The following is a 16,412-nucleotide window of genomic DNA, read 5'->3' as shown; positions in this document are numbered from 1 at the left end:
TGAAAAGTTGGCAGTGTGGTTCTCTCTTTCTATCCTTGTGACTAAAACAAATGGTTTATGAGGATAACTTGAGTATCACATATTTGATTGGAATGGACATTATACAGATGAAAATTAAAGAGATTAGAAAGGGAGAGAACTCTATTTTAGGGACAACAGTTCATTTTCAACACCAAAAATTGACTTTTTTTTAATTTGGTTTTTAGATGGAAACATTGTAACACATTTATATAAGTGAAAAATCAGTAATTATAGTACATAATGATTTGTATCTTTCAAGAATACTTTATTTTGAAACCTTCAAAACTGATTTCTTAATATTAATTTGTAGTTCAATGAGCATCAGTTTGCAGTGCCAGATTTATACTAGTTTTCTTTGGTTGTAAACAATAGTTAGTCTTACACTTGGGAGATAACTGTATTGTATTTTTAGCTCCGATGGCATCAATTGGGGATTTGATGGTAGCAAATTAAGTTTACTGGTGACGCGTTAGTGGAGACAGTAAACGGAATTTGCGACCATCAAATCCCCAATTGATGCCGTCGGAACTTAAAATACAATTTTGTTATCTCCATTTTAATGAAACTGACAGAAAACAACGTTAAAACATGTATTTAAAACTTGTCATATGCCGTCTGCGCTTGCGTGTACATCCCATAACATCAATTGTCAATTGATGCAAGTGACGTTATCCAATCAAAATGGACGTTACAGACGTTGTTGCATTAGAATATTAAGTAATGAGTACCTACTGAAGATGTCAAACTTCTTAGTTATCATTGATTTGCAAATTGTCTTACTAATATCTGGTTGACATTACTAGTAAATATCCTGCATGTATTAACAAAATACTTTATATTAATAACCAATATATATATTGATACTAGATCCCTGTAGTGTTTTTCGTGTTGTCCCTCCATACATCTGTCTTCTATATCTGCCTTTCCATCTTTCTGTCTGTCTGTATTGACATGTCAATAAGTTTTGTAAATTTGAAAACACCAAATGTTTGGTAGGACATTTATAAAATTTTGAACAGTTATTGCACATATTATATCTAATGTGCATATTTTTTCAATGTTAAGATTGACAAATTGATTTTGGAAAAAACTTAATATTTGTTAAAAAAAAAATTTTTAGACATACTTTAATTTTGAAGTATTTGGAACATTTCATTCTATACTTTGAATTGCAAGTGGGTCATGATAATCACAGTAAGTCATACACCTTATCGCTATTTCCGCTTGACCCGAGAATCTGTTCCGCTTGAACTATTGGTCCGAGTACACAGTTATCATCCTTTGATTTTCGTTGTCCACGAATATAGTCCTTAATGTGGACAGTGTGTTACTTGCCAATTTATGTTATACCCCTTCCAAATTTAATTAAACAACTGTGTACTCGGACCTATTGGCGTCATACAACAATCACTTTTCCATTGTGGCGTCAGACATTTTGAATTATGACGTCAAAATTTTACGGGACCCTGTGTGATGTCCAGTAATGGCGGACAAATAGCGATAAGGTGTATTAAGACATGCAACTTTTTTTTTATCTGCCATTTCTGAATATCTCAAGATGTTCCCATGTATTAAAAGCAAATACTTGATGCCACATAGCAAAACTTTCAAATCAATGAAGTCAATATTCATGTAATTGTTGTTAATACTTGGTTCAAGTTATGCAGATTTCAAAATAGTTATATAAAGCATATGAACTATTCCTTTCTTTTTTCAGATTGTGCTGCTAACCTATCATTGCCAACTTTATCAGACAAAGTCAATGGCCACATAACTACTATGTGTACAGGTGTGCAGGCTTGTATAGAGAATGATTTGATTCAGAGAACAATTGAATTCTCCCTTCTACTGGATCCCTGTTCAAACAGACTCAGTATCAGTATAGAGAGAGCTAGATACAACAGAACACTGAGTGATTTTGAATATGGTAAGTTATTGAAATATATGAATACAGATAACCCAGAATATTTTGAAATTTGTTGAAACCTTCTCAACTTAACCCTGCATTTATTTAAATCTCAGTGTAGTAGACCAGACCTATCTTCTTTTCTGATTCATGGAGGATTTCCCTTATTAGAGGTGTTTAACACTCAACAGGCACTCAAAAGACATAGTATTGAAATTACATATGACATATATTAAGGATTCATGGAAAGAGAAATTGGTAGTTATACACTTTGTCCGCCATTACATAGGTTCCTGTCAAATTTTTAGGTCACAATAGAAAAAATCTAAGGCAATAATGGAAAAGTGATTGATGTATAACGTCAAAAGATTCTCTGGTCAAACGGCGCGGGTTTTCCAAATAGCAATAAGGTGTATTGTAAACTGCAATACAAGAAATACAGTCAAAAGCCTATTATTTTAACAACCCTATGTGACTAAGGTTTCTGCCAAATTAGAATTTAAAGCCCTGACACGATTTTGTTTTTGCTTGCTTATATATTTTCGAATAAAAAAATGGTAAGTATAATATGCTATTTTCATTCAAGCATAAGCCCATGACAAGTTGGTTCCATTCATTGAAAGTTATTCAAAACATATATATTGTTGCAAAAATAAAGAAAACTTCAGAGTTAGTGTTGCCCTTCCTAATCCAGAATGCTTGTTTTATTCTAATGTATAAATGGCTTATTCAAGAAAAGGTCTTAACCATGACTGTATTTGTACAAAACAAGAAGTATTATTTTAAAATATATTTTAAAAACACTCAAAAAAGTGATAATATTTTTAAAAATAATAATAATAAGGCCTAAATTAAAATATTGTTTGTTTGCCCTTTTCCGACCATATGTTTTGAAACAGGGTAGGTAGGTAGGTAAAATATTTTCTTTTTCTTTCCCAAAATATAACATAGCTCGGTACATTATTTGTCATGGGTAGGCAGGTAGGTATAATATTTTATTTTATAGATACAAAATCTGCATAAGTATGCTTTTGCTAATAAGTTTCTGGGATTATTAGTATAAAGTCCCAGGAAGTGTTGAAAAAAAATTATCCTGTAGAATGTGAAATTAATTCATATGCACTACTGTTTTGTTTTCAAATATCAAAATATAGGGCTGTGCAGCATATTTTCAACGTTTATATGCCTGGAACTTTTAAGAGTTTTAACTTACACTAATATTCTGTACTACGTACCTTCTATGCTTACCTCGACCTAAAGGTTTTCTGTAAGAGATAACTTTGTCCTGGTAAAATATACACTAATATTCTGTACTACGTACCTTCTATGCTTACCTCGACCTAAAGGTTTTCTGTAAGAGATAACTTTGTCCTGGTAAAATATTTCCGGGCAGACATACATTACAAGTAGAAAAAGTCCCTAGAGTGTTTAAATTTTCGTGTGTGCCTGGGTTTCCATTAAAAATGATACAAGACTTGAAACTCAATCGTCATGTATTTTACATCGCATTTATAAATGATCTGTATGGAAAAATTTGGCTATTTTATTTCCAAATATTCTCCACTTTTATACAGACCTTTGGTTCATGTCAGATATAAATAATATATCAATGCTGGATGAAGGCATTGTTAACATAATCATCCTGATCTACAGATCACCAAAGGCCATTTCTACATAGGATACAACGTCCGTTTACAAAAATTTTGTACACATGTTGATAATTTTGTATTGGACGAACTTTTTTGGAATGAACCCTACTCTTAAAGTAAAAAGACACAGAGGAATGTTCGTCATATCATGATTTCAAAGATTTCAACATCGATTTCAAACAAATGCTTTGAAACTCTAAATGCAAGTGTTCATGTCAAACGATCACGTGATACCAAACGGACTAGACCTTATACAGGAAAGATAAAATCCACTGATTCCGGTAAAAAAGTTTTGAGCGGGAAATACAAATATAAGATTTTTTGTAGGAACGGAAAAATAAAATAAAATAAAATCTTGCTGGTAAATACAAATAAAATTTTTTCAGGCGGAATGAATTTATAGGATAGGTCGGTAAAGGGCAAACAAACAATATTTTAATTAAAGCCTAATGGTTAAAATAGGGAAAATTGGGAAAAAATAGCAAGCTAGATTTTCTTTAGAAATGTATTCAACAGAATATAAAAAAACATGATACATGTTTAAATATCTTTTTTGAAAAATTGTGTGAGAATAATTCCATATACTGTTTAATTTCAGAGTTAACATTTGTTGTGACTTCATATTTCATGTTCCATCTTTTCTATTTGTAGGAGAGTATCATTTCTACAATTTACAAGGAATTGTCCGTCTCAAGTAAGTATTTGTAATATAATGATTGAAAAGTTCTTGAAAAACAGATTGATATATCAAAGATACATGGCTTTTAATTTAATATTTCATAAACAGTTCATTTACAGGAAATGTACTGTATACAAAACACAATATAAAAAACTAAAGACTGAGCAACACGAACCGCACGAAAAACTGAGAGCGACCTCAGTGCCCAAGGAGGGTTGAGCAAATTCTGCTCCACACGTTGCACCTGTCTTTTTGCTCATGTAGGTTCAAACCCAGTGAGCATTAACACATAAGCTTTCAAAAGGTGAATCTGGAATATCTTATTGTTGAACTCTGTGAAGTTGCTGTGGACAATGTTCCAGTTCATCCCAAGGTTTGGTGGCATTTACTGGACATTTGGTCCAGTAATGTCTTAAATATTACTGGACAAGCTTATATGTGATTGTTCATTTTCTCAACCACCCTTCACTATATTCATCTTCTTCAAACAACATATAATTCATTTCATTCACTGCCACCTTGATGAATTTCAGACCAAGTATTGTTATTACCTATATTGGTGGCTCATCATGGTTTTGTTTCCAATGATCACTGTTAAACTAGCACTTTCATCCTAATAAATCATATATCTTTTAAAGTGCAAAGAGGATCTTGATAATTAGATAGGCTATAGACATGATAGACCAATTGTTTCACCCCTGTAGATAGAAATGATGTAGTAGATATCAATGATTTTATTTTTGGACTATCATCTGTCTGACAATTTGTGACCTATATAATGAGTAAACAAAAAATTCAAATGGGCCATTGACAGATTAATTTCAAACTGTTTTATTAAATGAGTTTATAGTGTCCAAGGTGCAACAGAAAATTAATGGGCCAGTCCAAAATAATAGTACTTTTGTCAATAAAATTGAGAATGGAAATGGGGAATATGTCAAAGAGCAGTAGAAAAAAGAAACATACTTGATAGAACTTTGAAATCTTTGATGTTCACATAAAACCTTTATTACAGATATAATGTAGAGGATCTACATACAGAAGGTTATTATCTGTTAAATGTGGTTGTCTATTTTTCCTATGAGACATCTAGTTCCTATACAACTGAGAACACCTTTACAATCTTTGAGAACACCAAGTTACCTAAAAGAGTATGTAGCTGGGATCAGGGATTCAAAACCTCAGGTATGGAGTCATCTATTCTGATTAACTTTTTTTTTGCCCTACCTACGATAGAAGAGTGGCATTATGTTTTCTGGTCTGTGCGTTGGTTCGTCCATCGTACCGTTCGTCCGTTTGTCTGTCCGTTCGTCCCGCTTCAGGTTAAAGTTTTTGGTCAAGGTAGTTTTTGGTGAAGTTGAAAATGATTGTGCAAGTGGGGCATCCATGTACTTGGGACAAATTCTTGTTTAAATATCTGTTTTTATGAAGAGCTTTTGAAGTTATAATATTTGCTGCTAATGTTGTTAATTTCAGTCTGTGTAAAAATATGGTTTGTTTAAAGTGAGCCCCTTAAGAATACACAATTAAAATTTATAATTGATATACGTTTAAGTGACAACAGTGATGGTCCAGGCAGGAACACAGTTAGGAGTTTTAACTGTGAAATGCTAATCCAAAGAATTCAACTAATTATAGTCAATTTGTATAATACATATTTTTTTGTCCAATATTGTCAGGTTTCTCCAAGACCCAGTGGTATGCTGACAATGGAATAGCAGACGGACAAGTTCTGCCTGACTGGGCAGCATCATCATTCCTCAATGACCTTCACATTGCTGCTTATTTACAGACTGACCAATGTGGTCAAGGTGATCTTCAATATACAGATGGATGGAATCTTGGTCAGTTTATACTTTTCATTTTTTTGTTATTTTTGTTAATTCTAGAAGTAATATCAAATGATCACATTCACATATTCTCATCACGCACAGTGTTGAATACTTCAGGTTAAGATAACTTCTCCTTCACATGAAAATATTGAAAGTGTAAAGATTTTTAAATAATTTAGGGAAAAGTAACTTCTCCCTCTCAGGAAAATATCAAGATTTATTTTCATGACTTTTGGGAGTAAAACAATTACATGAATAAAGGACTTAATGCAAAATAAAGTATCTGCTAAATAATTTGGCTTATTGACTGTCATACAAGTGAGAGGTTTAGCTAGCTGTAAAATCAGGTTTAATCCACCATTTTCTACATAATAAATTGCCTGTACATACCAAGTCAGGAATATGACAGTTGTTATCCATTTGTTTAATGTGTTTGAGCTTTTGAATTTTCCTCAGAGTTCGGTATTTTTGTGATTTTACTTTTTACAGTAAATGCATTTATCGCTATTTTGTGCATTTTTCCTTTGATCTTTTTTTGTGATCATTTTTCATATCATGCTACTTGCTTGAGATGGAAATTATTGCTAGAACTAAGGAGGCACGTGGCGTTGCTAATGAAATTGACATGAAATTGACAACGTCTTTCTTCATAGGTAAAATAGCGATAAACAGATTATCATTGGTCATCTCAACTCGATTGCTTTTCACGCTTTCGACGTACTGGCACAAGCAAAAAATCAATCTTGTTGAGATGATCAACGATAATCTCTAAATATTGCAGAAAGATTGATTATTGGTTGCGTAACTTGAATAAGAAAAAATGAATTAAATGACTGAATTATTTAGGAGACTGTTCAAGAGGCTTACTTCTGCAATCTATCATCTCCAGGTCTTCAAAATTTAATTCTTAAGAGCTGCATATATATGATATTTATTTAGCATGACAAAACTCCACACATTGATGCTTCCTGTAAGATTTAGAAGGGATGATTATAAAAACAGATATTAAACCTAATATTTTTTCAGGTTGTACAAAGACTGTCATTTTACCCAACATCACCGACTCCACAAAATGTCACCTGACATCAGCTTGTACTGCAGTAGAATGTTGTACTGAAATCGACTTCCTCTCAAGGTCATTCAGGACGTACCTACATATTGACCCCTGTACACAAATATTGTATCTTGGAATTGAACATTTCAATAGAAATGTTTCTTTGATTGGTTACATGGATGGTAGGTTCAATAATGTTATTTGATTAGGGCAATACTTCATATATTATACAGCTGGGGGTGTAAGCTGACTATCATAAGTGTAACAGTTCCCAGATTTAATGATTATTTTGATTAATCTTTTTTGTGCACAATTATTGAAATTTGGTATTAAATTGTTTACGTTGAATTTAATTATAAATTATCTGTACCAAACTTTGAAATTTTCGAAATTCTAAGGATTATTTACCCACAGGAATAGCTAAATATAACCTAGGCTAAAACAGTGAAAAGCACAATTTTTTGTGTCATGTTTGTTCATAGTATTTATCAGACACAGTTTGTTCACAGTATTTAAGAGACAGACTTTCCACAATCATTGCAAATGATTGTAAACTTTGAATTAGAAAATCCTTCAATTAACTGAACATGGTGAAATTTTATTGAAGTTTCAGTAGATATTTTATATATTTTAGGAACCAAGAAACAGTTTTCACTTGTAGGATCAGTTATGATTGAGTGAGTGTTGTGTTTTATTATTGTGATTTATGTTTTTCATCACACAAGAAAATGCTGTTTTAGCAACAAACAAAAAAGACACAGGCAAATTATAAATCATAGGTCGGAAAAGACAATAAGACAAACAACTGGCCATAAAACACTACATAGAAAACTTGTTCTCTCAAACACTTCTTTTCATGTAAAATATGTTTTGCGAAACTCAATAAAAAGTTTGCTTCATTTTTATTTAAGCTTGTTTTGTTGTGTGACTTTTTTGATTGAGGCTCATTTTTTATTTTAATAATGACATTTGAATATCATTTAATGATAATTATGTCTAAAGGATACTTAAATTTGACAACTTAAAATATATTTTCTAGCTACATAATAGAAGATATACCAGGAGAGAGTATGTACTTGGTCAGTATGAATATATCGTACTGTTATGAGGATGGACAGCCGTGTTATATGGTCACTACAGTGTTTGACAATACCAGATTACCTAAAGATCTGTGTGAATGGAAAACTGACTTCCATATTCCAAGTAAGTCAAGATTAGGTGCTTCCTATAAATTATGATTTAAATATATTTTCATTACTTTTAAGGTCAAGGTCACATTTAGTTATAATAGACTGAGATTTGTGTTTGAAAGTTGTTTTCAGGTCACGTCAAGCTTCTCCATTTAATTTAGGGTATGAGGTATGGGTGCTTGCTTATTTAAGGTTTAATTCTTTAACTTATCAATATTTGGTCAATAATTTTAACTTATTTTGATAATACAGAATGCACAATTTTTTATCTGCTGCATTTTTTTTTTAACAGATTTCTCATTTGAAACTTGGCAAGGAGATCAAGGATTGACCATAGGTGACCCGTTACCGATGTGGGCAGAATTTTTATTGTATGAACAAACTGGTCTATCTCCTTATTTACAAGACAGTCTGTTTCAATGCAGTAGAACTAGTGCTAAATTTAGCTCTTCTATTGCTAGTGGATGGAGTAATGGTAGGTGTTGTCATTAATATTTAAAGATATCTGTTTAAGTAATAAATGTCCTGTTCTGTTAAACTTTTGATCAGGCCTCACCAATTTGATTTCTAGTTCTTTGGATTTTCCCACTCCTCTTTTGGAGAAATTGACTTTTAAATTAAAAAAATAATAACAACGTCTGCAAGTTTTTGGTCTGCATGCCACTTCAAAATAAAAACATCACAAATGCTTATATGGATTTTTTTTATACAACATTAATAAGGGTTAAGTATCAAACAAATTCATTTTCAAATATGCTGTTCAATTTTACAGTAATAATCTTGTTTTATTTATTTTTAGAATGTAGCCTTAATACCACCATACCAGATCTACCTAGCAGTTACACGGATATAACATGTCATGTGACATCAAGGTGTACAGAAATCGAGTGCTGTGTTGACTCTGTCAAGCTTCAAAGACCTTTCCATGTGGTTGTCAAATTAGATCCATGCAAGTTTGTCATCAATGTAGGAATTGAAAACTTTCATTTCATATTGGCCATGGCAGACTACACATTTGGTAAGTTATTTCTCAATTTCGTCTTTATTATGCATGAAATATTTATCACTTTTCTTGAAGCAAACACCAACCATTGAAATACTGATAAATCTGTACAATAGACAGAAATTTTACTTTACATAATCAAGGTATGATAAGGGCACTTATTTAACTTATTGAATTTACAAAAAATCAAAAAGTATGATGACGGGCCTTTACTTTTTTCTTTTTTTTAATTGACTATTCAGGCAAGTTACAAAATATCAACCCACTTCTAAAGTTCTTAAATAAGTTAATACTATCCTTACATAATGACACTATTTTTAGATCATGTTCAACTTCTAGCATACATAATAAAGGCAAATCAAGGAGAGCATTTTGTAAGCAATTAATGGTTTTTATCTGAGATCAGATTCATATATTTTTGACATACACAATACCATTGCTTTTATAACATTTTCTATTTTAGGCGAACAGAGGAACTTCTCCTTAGGAGGAATAATCAAAGCTCAGTAAGTGAATATGAATAAAATCACTCATGGAAACTTAAAAATCAAGATTGACATTTTTCCAGTTGTGTCTATTCTATAATAATCTTAAAAGATATGCCAGCCTTTATGATTTCATTATACCTCCGCTTTAAAAAAGGGGGGGTATACTGTTTTACCTCTGTCTGTCCTTCCGTCAGTCCGTCCGTTCCATGAATATTTTTCGTCACATTTGTCTCAGGAACTACAATACAAGGATTTCTGAAATTTGGTTTCAGGATTTATATAAGTCAGCTATACCGTGTGATGCGTTTTCAGATTCATCACTCGACAACTTCCTGTTTACCGAACACTTGCATATTTTTATGCACCGTCTATGATAGTAGTAGGGGCATTATGTTTTCTGGTCTGTGCGTCCGTTCGTCCGTCTGTCTGTTCGTCCGTCTGTCCCGCTTCAGGTTAAAGTTTTTGGTCAAGGTAGTTTTTGATGAAGCTGAAGTCCAATCAACTTGAAACTTAGTAAATATGTTCCTTATGATATGATCTTTCTAATTTCAATGACAAATTAAACTTTTGACCCCAATTTCACGGTCCACTGAACATAGAAAATGAAAGTGCGAGTTTCAGGTTAAAGTTTTTGGTCAAGGTAGTTTTTGATGAAGTTGAAGTCCAATCAACTTGAAACTAAGTACAAATGTTCCCTATGATATGATCTTTCTAATTTTAATGCCTAATTATATTTTTTACCCATTTTCACGGTCCATCGAACATGGAAAATGATAGTGCGAGTGGGGCATCCGTGTACTTTGGATACATTCTTGTTTTTATGGCCCTGCAACGAAGTTGTCGGTGCCATATAGTTTTACCCTTGTCCGATTTTCCGATATTCTGAAATTCAGTAATTCCGTAATTCTGTAATTCCGTCATTCCGTCATTCCGCAACAAACCATTATACAGAGTTTTTTTTCTAAACGCCTTCAGATATTTGGATGATTTTTAGTATGTGAGTTAACCATGATGAGTTACGGATCAAGTTTAAGTTTCAATCTGCTCCACTAATTTTTGCCGAAATTACGGGCTTCGAACTTTGAGAAATTGTTGAAAATCACAGTTATAAGGACTTTTTTTCTAAACGCCTTCAGATATTGGGCTGAATTTTGGTATGTTAGTTAACCATGATGAGTTACAGATCAAGTTTAAGTTTCATTCCGCTCCACTAATTTTTGACGAAATTGCGGGCTTTGGACTTTGATAAATTATTGAAAATCACAGTTATACAGATTTTTTTTCCATACACCTCCAGGTTTTGAGCTGATTTTTGATATGTTAGACTACGGTCATGTTTGTTTCCTCATGTGTTTATAGTGAAATTGAGGATTTTTCAACTTTTTGGGACGGGGCCATTCGTGTCGCTTTGACACATCTAGTTTTATAAAGATTTTGCAGTATGAAACTACACAGTTTGATGTTAATAGATATCATAGTTCCAAATTATTCAAAACTTTTTTAACATTCTAAACGTTTCAGGGATCTTAATTTAAAAGAAAAATTAAATGGCCAACTATTGGTAGTTTTAGTGAAAAGTATTTCTATTGCTCACTATTGTACTCGCTTTATAGCAATTGATTCATTGTCTGTTTTATAGGTTTACTGTATTAGATATTGAGTCAGAAAATGCCTACTTAGTAGTTATGACCATTGCTGTATGTACAGAGAGTGCCCAGGCTTGTGAACAAGATTATGTGATTGCAGAAAATGTCCTTCTACCCAAAAAACAATGCACATGGGACGCAGGATTTTTTCACACAAGTAAGTCAATTACACTAAACACTAATTGTGTGTACAGTGCAACAAATATCACATGAAGCATGAAAATATAATTTCTTATCAAGGAAATCTCTTTCATTACTACTCCATATCAACAGTCACTTGTAAGTCTTTTCGTGAAAAAGGTTATTACAAATATTTAAGCATCAATGTTTAGTGAGAAAAATGTTTAGTAAGAAAAAAAATATCAGTTTGTTATTTGCCTGTCCTAAGGAAATGATTTTTATGCCCCACCTACGATAGTAGAGGGGCATTATGTTTTCTGGTCTGTGCGTTCGTTCGTCCGTCTGTCTGTCCGTCCGTCCGTTTGTCCGTCCGTCTGTCTGTCTGTCCGTTCATTCGTCGTGCCGTTCGTCCGTCTGTCCCGCTTCAGGTTAAAGTTTTTGGTCAAGGTAGTTTTTGATGAAGCTGAAGTCCAATCAACTTGAAACTTAGCACACATGTTCCTTATGATATGATCTTTCTAATTTTAAAGCCAAATTAAACTTTTGACCCTAATTCACAGTCCACTGAACATAGAACATGAAAGAGCGAGTTTCAGGTTAAAGTTTTTGGTCAAGGTAGTTTTTGATGAAGTTGAAGTCCAATCCACTTGAAACTTAGTACACATGTTGCTTATGATATGATCTTTGTAATTTTAATGCCTAATAATATTTTTTGGCCATTTTCATGGGCAATTGAACACGGAAAATGATAGTGCGAGTGAGGCATCCGTGTACTTTGGACACATTCTTGTTTTTTATTTCTCTGATGTAACCATGCATATTACTGAGTAATCAATTTTATACTATAAACACAAGTTAGCTAGAAAACAAAAAGCTTATGTTTATTAGAAGAAGTATTGTATTTGATGTCAGATGTTTTATGCCCCTGCTTTCTGAAGCAGTTCTTTTAAATTAAATGGACAATGAAATGTTCATGTTGTGGTAATTCTGCAGTAAAATGCCCACTGCAAACATAGCAATAATTTCCCAATATTCTTTATATGTCTGAAAGGCAAACTACATACAAGGTGAAAGCATACTTGCCAACTTCTGACAATGAGAAATCATGTCATGACATGACATGATTTGTAAAAAAGTGTGTGAAAAGGTGAAAGTGACCTCTAACTGGACATTTCCCCTAAGTGAATTTGAAAGAAAGAAAGTCACAAAATCTTAAAAAAACTAATCACTACTTACATTAAGGGATTTTGCTGTTCGTCCAAAATATATAGAGAAAAAACAATGGTGACCAAACAATTACGTCGAAATGTTCAGTATTGATCATCTAATAATGAAAAAACCTGAGATTCACAATACATGTATCACTAATGTCCAAAAAATTGAAACAACGATAAAGCGTATAATTATGTGAAAGTGGCAAAAAGTGTGTACACGAAATGTGACAAAATACTCACACGTAAACTGTTGAAAAAGTGTGTATTACACGTGAATATCAAGTCAGTTGGCAGCTTTGGTTGGACGATTTTTCGATACATCTTCTTTATAAGCAGGTTTTTAATTGTCACCCAGTGATGATGAGTTTTAATTTTTAAAAAGAACACAATATAATAACGAAGATACTCTAACATCTATGTTGAAAATTACGGCGTTTTGCATTTGCGCTGATCTGCATTTCATTTGCACCGATTTTTTTCTTTCATTTGCGCCAAAAAAAAATTTCATTTGCGCCGATTTTTTATCACCAAATCCCTCTTCCGTTAGCCAGTTGTAAAATGTTATAAATTGTCAAACAATTTGGATAGCCATTTACCTAGGTCTTTAAATTTGTCTTTATACTCTGTGCTCAGCCTAACCAAGGAGGTTATATGACCTCATGTGCTCAGCCTAACCCAGGAGGTTATATGACCTCATATAAACTCCTTGGCCTAACAGACTGGATTTTCCTCCACTAGTATTGAGCCAGATAAAAACGACAACAAACTATTCTTTATTGTGGAAAAGCATCCATAATGCATTATGCATTGCTTGTTCAAAGTCAATATGCATAACTTCGGCCACAAAGGAAAGTTGTTTTTGACGGCAGAGATCGCAAATTATTTTCCACATTACTTCATAACTGATGAAAGTATTTTGGACAGAACTTAAAAGCTCCATCTATAAATATTGCAGACATAATATCATTGCAAAGACTGTGCAGAACAAATGAGTTTAACTTTCTCCCGATTATTTGTACTGACCTTCCGATATGGATGGCCAGTACTTACTCATCTATGTTAAACTAAATGCAATTAGGAGGAAATAAAAAGTCGGCCCAAATGAAAAAATGAAATCGGCACTTAAATGAAAGAATGAAATTTTTTTAAATCGGCCCAATGTCATGCCCGAAAATTCTATTCCAGACAGCAACAGGTGAATAAAATCAGTTGACATTTGTTTGCACAAACAAGGAAAGAAATATACAATCACCAAAAAAAACATTATGAGGGTACATTACACAATTTATTTATTAGTGCCTATTTTTTAATTCTTTTCAGACGTCTCTTTAACACAGTTTAAAGCCGATAATCAAATCTCAGGAAACTTGGAAAGCTATGATGCCTCTCGGTTTTTGAAGGAAGCTTCGATATCTTATTACCTATTAGCTACACCATGTGACAGAAGCAGTGACACATATTCGTCTGCAGTAAATGGATGGACTTCAGGTTAGTGAATAAGAATTTAAATTAGGGTTATTAAGGTGGTTCATAATATTACAGGGAGGTAACTCTGTAAATATCAGCTGAATGTTTTAATTAAGTTCTATTGTTTAGGAAATATTTAGCTTTTCAATGAACAAAATTAGTATTTTTATGTCCCATTTATGGGCATTATATTTTCTTGTCTGTACCATCCGTATGTTCCCTATGATATGATCTTTCTAATTTTAATGCTATTCACGGTCCACTGAACATAGAAAATGATAGTGCGGATGGGGCATCCGTGTACTTGGGACACATTCTTGTTTTCAAATTGTTATATATCCAATAAAACTTTTCCAAATAACTGTTTCGTCCTTTTTTCTTTATTTTAATATTTTTGTAAAAAGGTCAAAGTAAATATTTTGTCAAAACTTTATCAATTTTATAATTTTAAAAATTAAACTATCCAAATTAATATAAGTCAAGGTATCTGGTACCAGCTTAAAAACATAATCTAAAAAGGGATTTCAGGTATACATTATTGAGACAGGAACCCAACATATAGATACAAGGCTTGTATGCAGACTTTTGACAGAACCAAGCAATCAAATATCTATAAAATTTCAATTTTTCCTCAATCCATAAAAATTTAGATCCACAAACAAAACAAAATCCACAATAGAATAAGTATATGAACAAGTAAATCTTCTTTGAAACTACTTGTTTATCGTTAAAACGATGAAACATCTCATACTGCATAAAACTATTTATTGCAAACTAAATAAATTCAGATTTTAATGCCATAATCTATAAAAATGAACTTTTTTATATTTTGATTTTTAAAAAAATATTTCAGGTTGTACTGTTCTTCCTACAAGTAGCTTGCCAGCCCTTGCCAATACAGTTTCGTGTAGTTTTGATATCTCCTGTGAAAAAGTTACATGTTGTTATGAGGAAACATTAGTAGGTAGAAGTATTGAGGCTAGTGTTCAGATAGATGCATGTAAAGGAGAGCTGATTGTCACGCTTGAAAGAATGACACGAACTATATCATTGACCGGCTACCTTTGGGGTAATTATATTCAAACAAATTGTTTATACCTTGGTCTTATTAGATGGTATATGTATACATGTATACCTCTGTCCATACATTTGTTTGAAAGTTACACAATTCAGTCTAATTTTACTCTACAACTAAATATGGCTACCAGATGTATAGTAACAAGCTTTATTTTGATATACCACATTGTGAAACACATATTCAGTTTCTTCAATGCTGTACTTCCTATTTGCCAAAAATAATATCTTTAAAATGTCATGCACAAATATTATAAAAACTTTTCAGCAACTACTAGTCAGAACTTCTTGATATTTTGCACCACTTGAAATTTTGTTATTCATGCATGCATTTACAGCAAAATACTAAATTCAGTCAGCAGTATATAATTGTTGTGCAAAAGTACTTGCTATGTCTTTGTGAACTTTAAAAAAAAAAGTTTGTAGAAAAAAATATCTTTTATATTTCACATAACATTTTAAGATATTTTTATTTCAAGGAAATACTGTGAATTCCTTAATATTCGTTGGTTACCAATTTTTGTTGATTTCGTGGGTACAGAAGAACCACAAATTTTAATGTTCAACAAATTACAAATTTTATAAACAAAGGTATGCAGACTTTACCAAAACCACGAAATTAAATATCCACGAGTATGCAAGTTTTCTGCAAACCATGAAAATTTATACCTACGAAAATAAAAGAATCCTCAGTATGTAAAATTAGGTGATTTTATTTTGCAATATATTGTATATATTCCATATTTTCAATGTTGGTACTTCTCAACGTTGATAAGATATTGTCACAAATAATGAAAACCCAATTACTTGTATAAAATGTATAAGTTTACTGCTTCTGTTATAGACCTCAAAAAATTAATTAAACCAATAACATCTTCCGTTTTAGGAAGAGAAGAATTGTATAAGTTGAATGGAGTCTTTGGCCTTAGGTAAGTAAAATATTTATGAAAGCACCGGCTATCATATAATTAAAAACTACTGCAATGTGTTACATACCCAAATTATCTAGAATGTATTATCTTTGATTCTGAAACTTTTTTAAAGAAATTTTAGCATCTTAGGAATTTTT

At 32.2% G+C, this 16,412-nt stretch overlaps 1 protein-coding gene across 1 annotated transcript in view; it reads left to right on the top strand.

Annotated features, from left to right (window-relative positions):
- LOC134692338 (uncharacterized) overlaps nt 1-16,412 on the top strand; it is a 60,395-nt gene that overhangs the window by 23,759 nt on the left and 20,224 nt on the right. Inside the window, exons 15-28 of the mRNA XM_063552793.1 lie at nt 1,739-1,948; nt 4,228-4,270; nt 5,271-5,440; nt 5,935-6,099; nt 7,114-7,323; nt 7,776-7,818; nt 8,181-8,344; nt 8,624-8,806; nt 9,131-9,349; nt 9,798-9,840; nt 11,462-11,625; nt 14,123-14,290; nt 15,123-15,338; nt 16,230-16,272. Of these exons, the coding sequence (XP_063408863.1) occupies nt 1,739-1,948; nt 4,228-4,270; nt 5,271-5,440; nt 5,935-6,099; nt 7,114-7,323; nt 7,776-7,818; nt 8,181-8,344; nt 8,624-8,806; nt 9,131-9,349; nt 9,798-9,840; nt 11,462-11,625; nt 14,123-14,290; nt 15,123-15,338; nt 16,230-16,272 (2,041 nt within the window). The remainder of the gene's footprint in view (nt 1-1,738; nt 1,949-4,227; nt 4,271-5,270; nt 5,441-5,934; nt 6,100-7,113; nt 7,324-7,775; nt 7,819-8,180; nt 8,345-8,623; nt 8,807-9,130; nt 9,350-9,797; nt 9,841-11,461; nt 11,626-14,122; nt 14,291-15,122; nt 15,339-16,229; nt 16,273-16,412) is intronic.

This window comes from Mytilus trossulus, chromosome 12, assembly GCF_036588685.1.
Source record: "Mytilus trossulus isolate FHL-02 chromosome 12, PNRI_Mtr1.1.1.hap1, whole genome shotgun sequence".
NCBI lineage: Eukaryota > Metazoa > Mollusca > Bivalvia > Mytilida > Mytilidae > Mytilus > Mytilus trossulus.
This window is presented reverse-complemented; position numbering and strand designations above follow the sequence as displayed.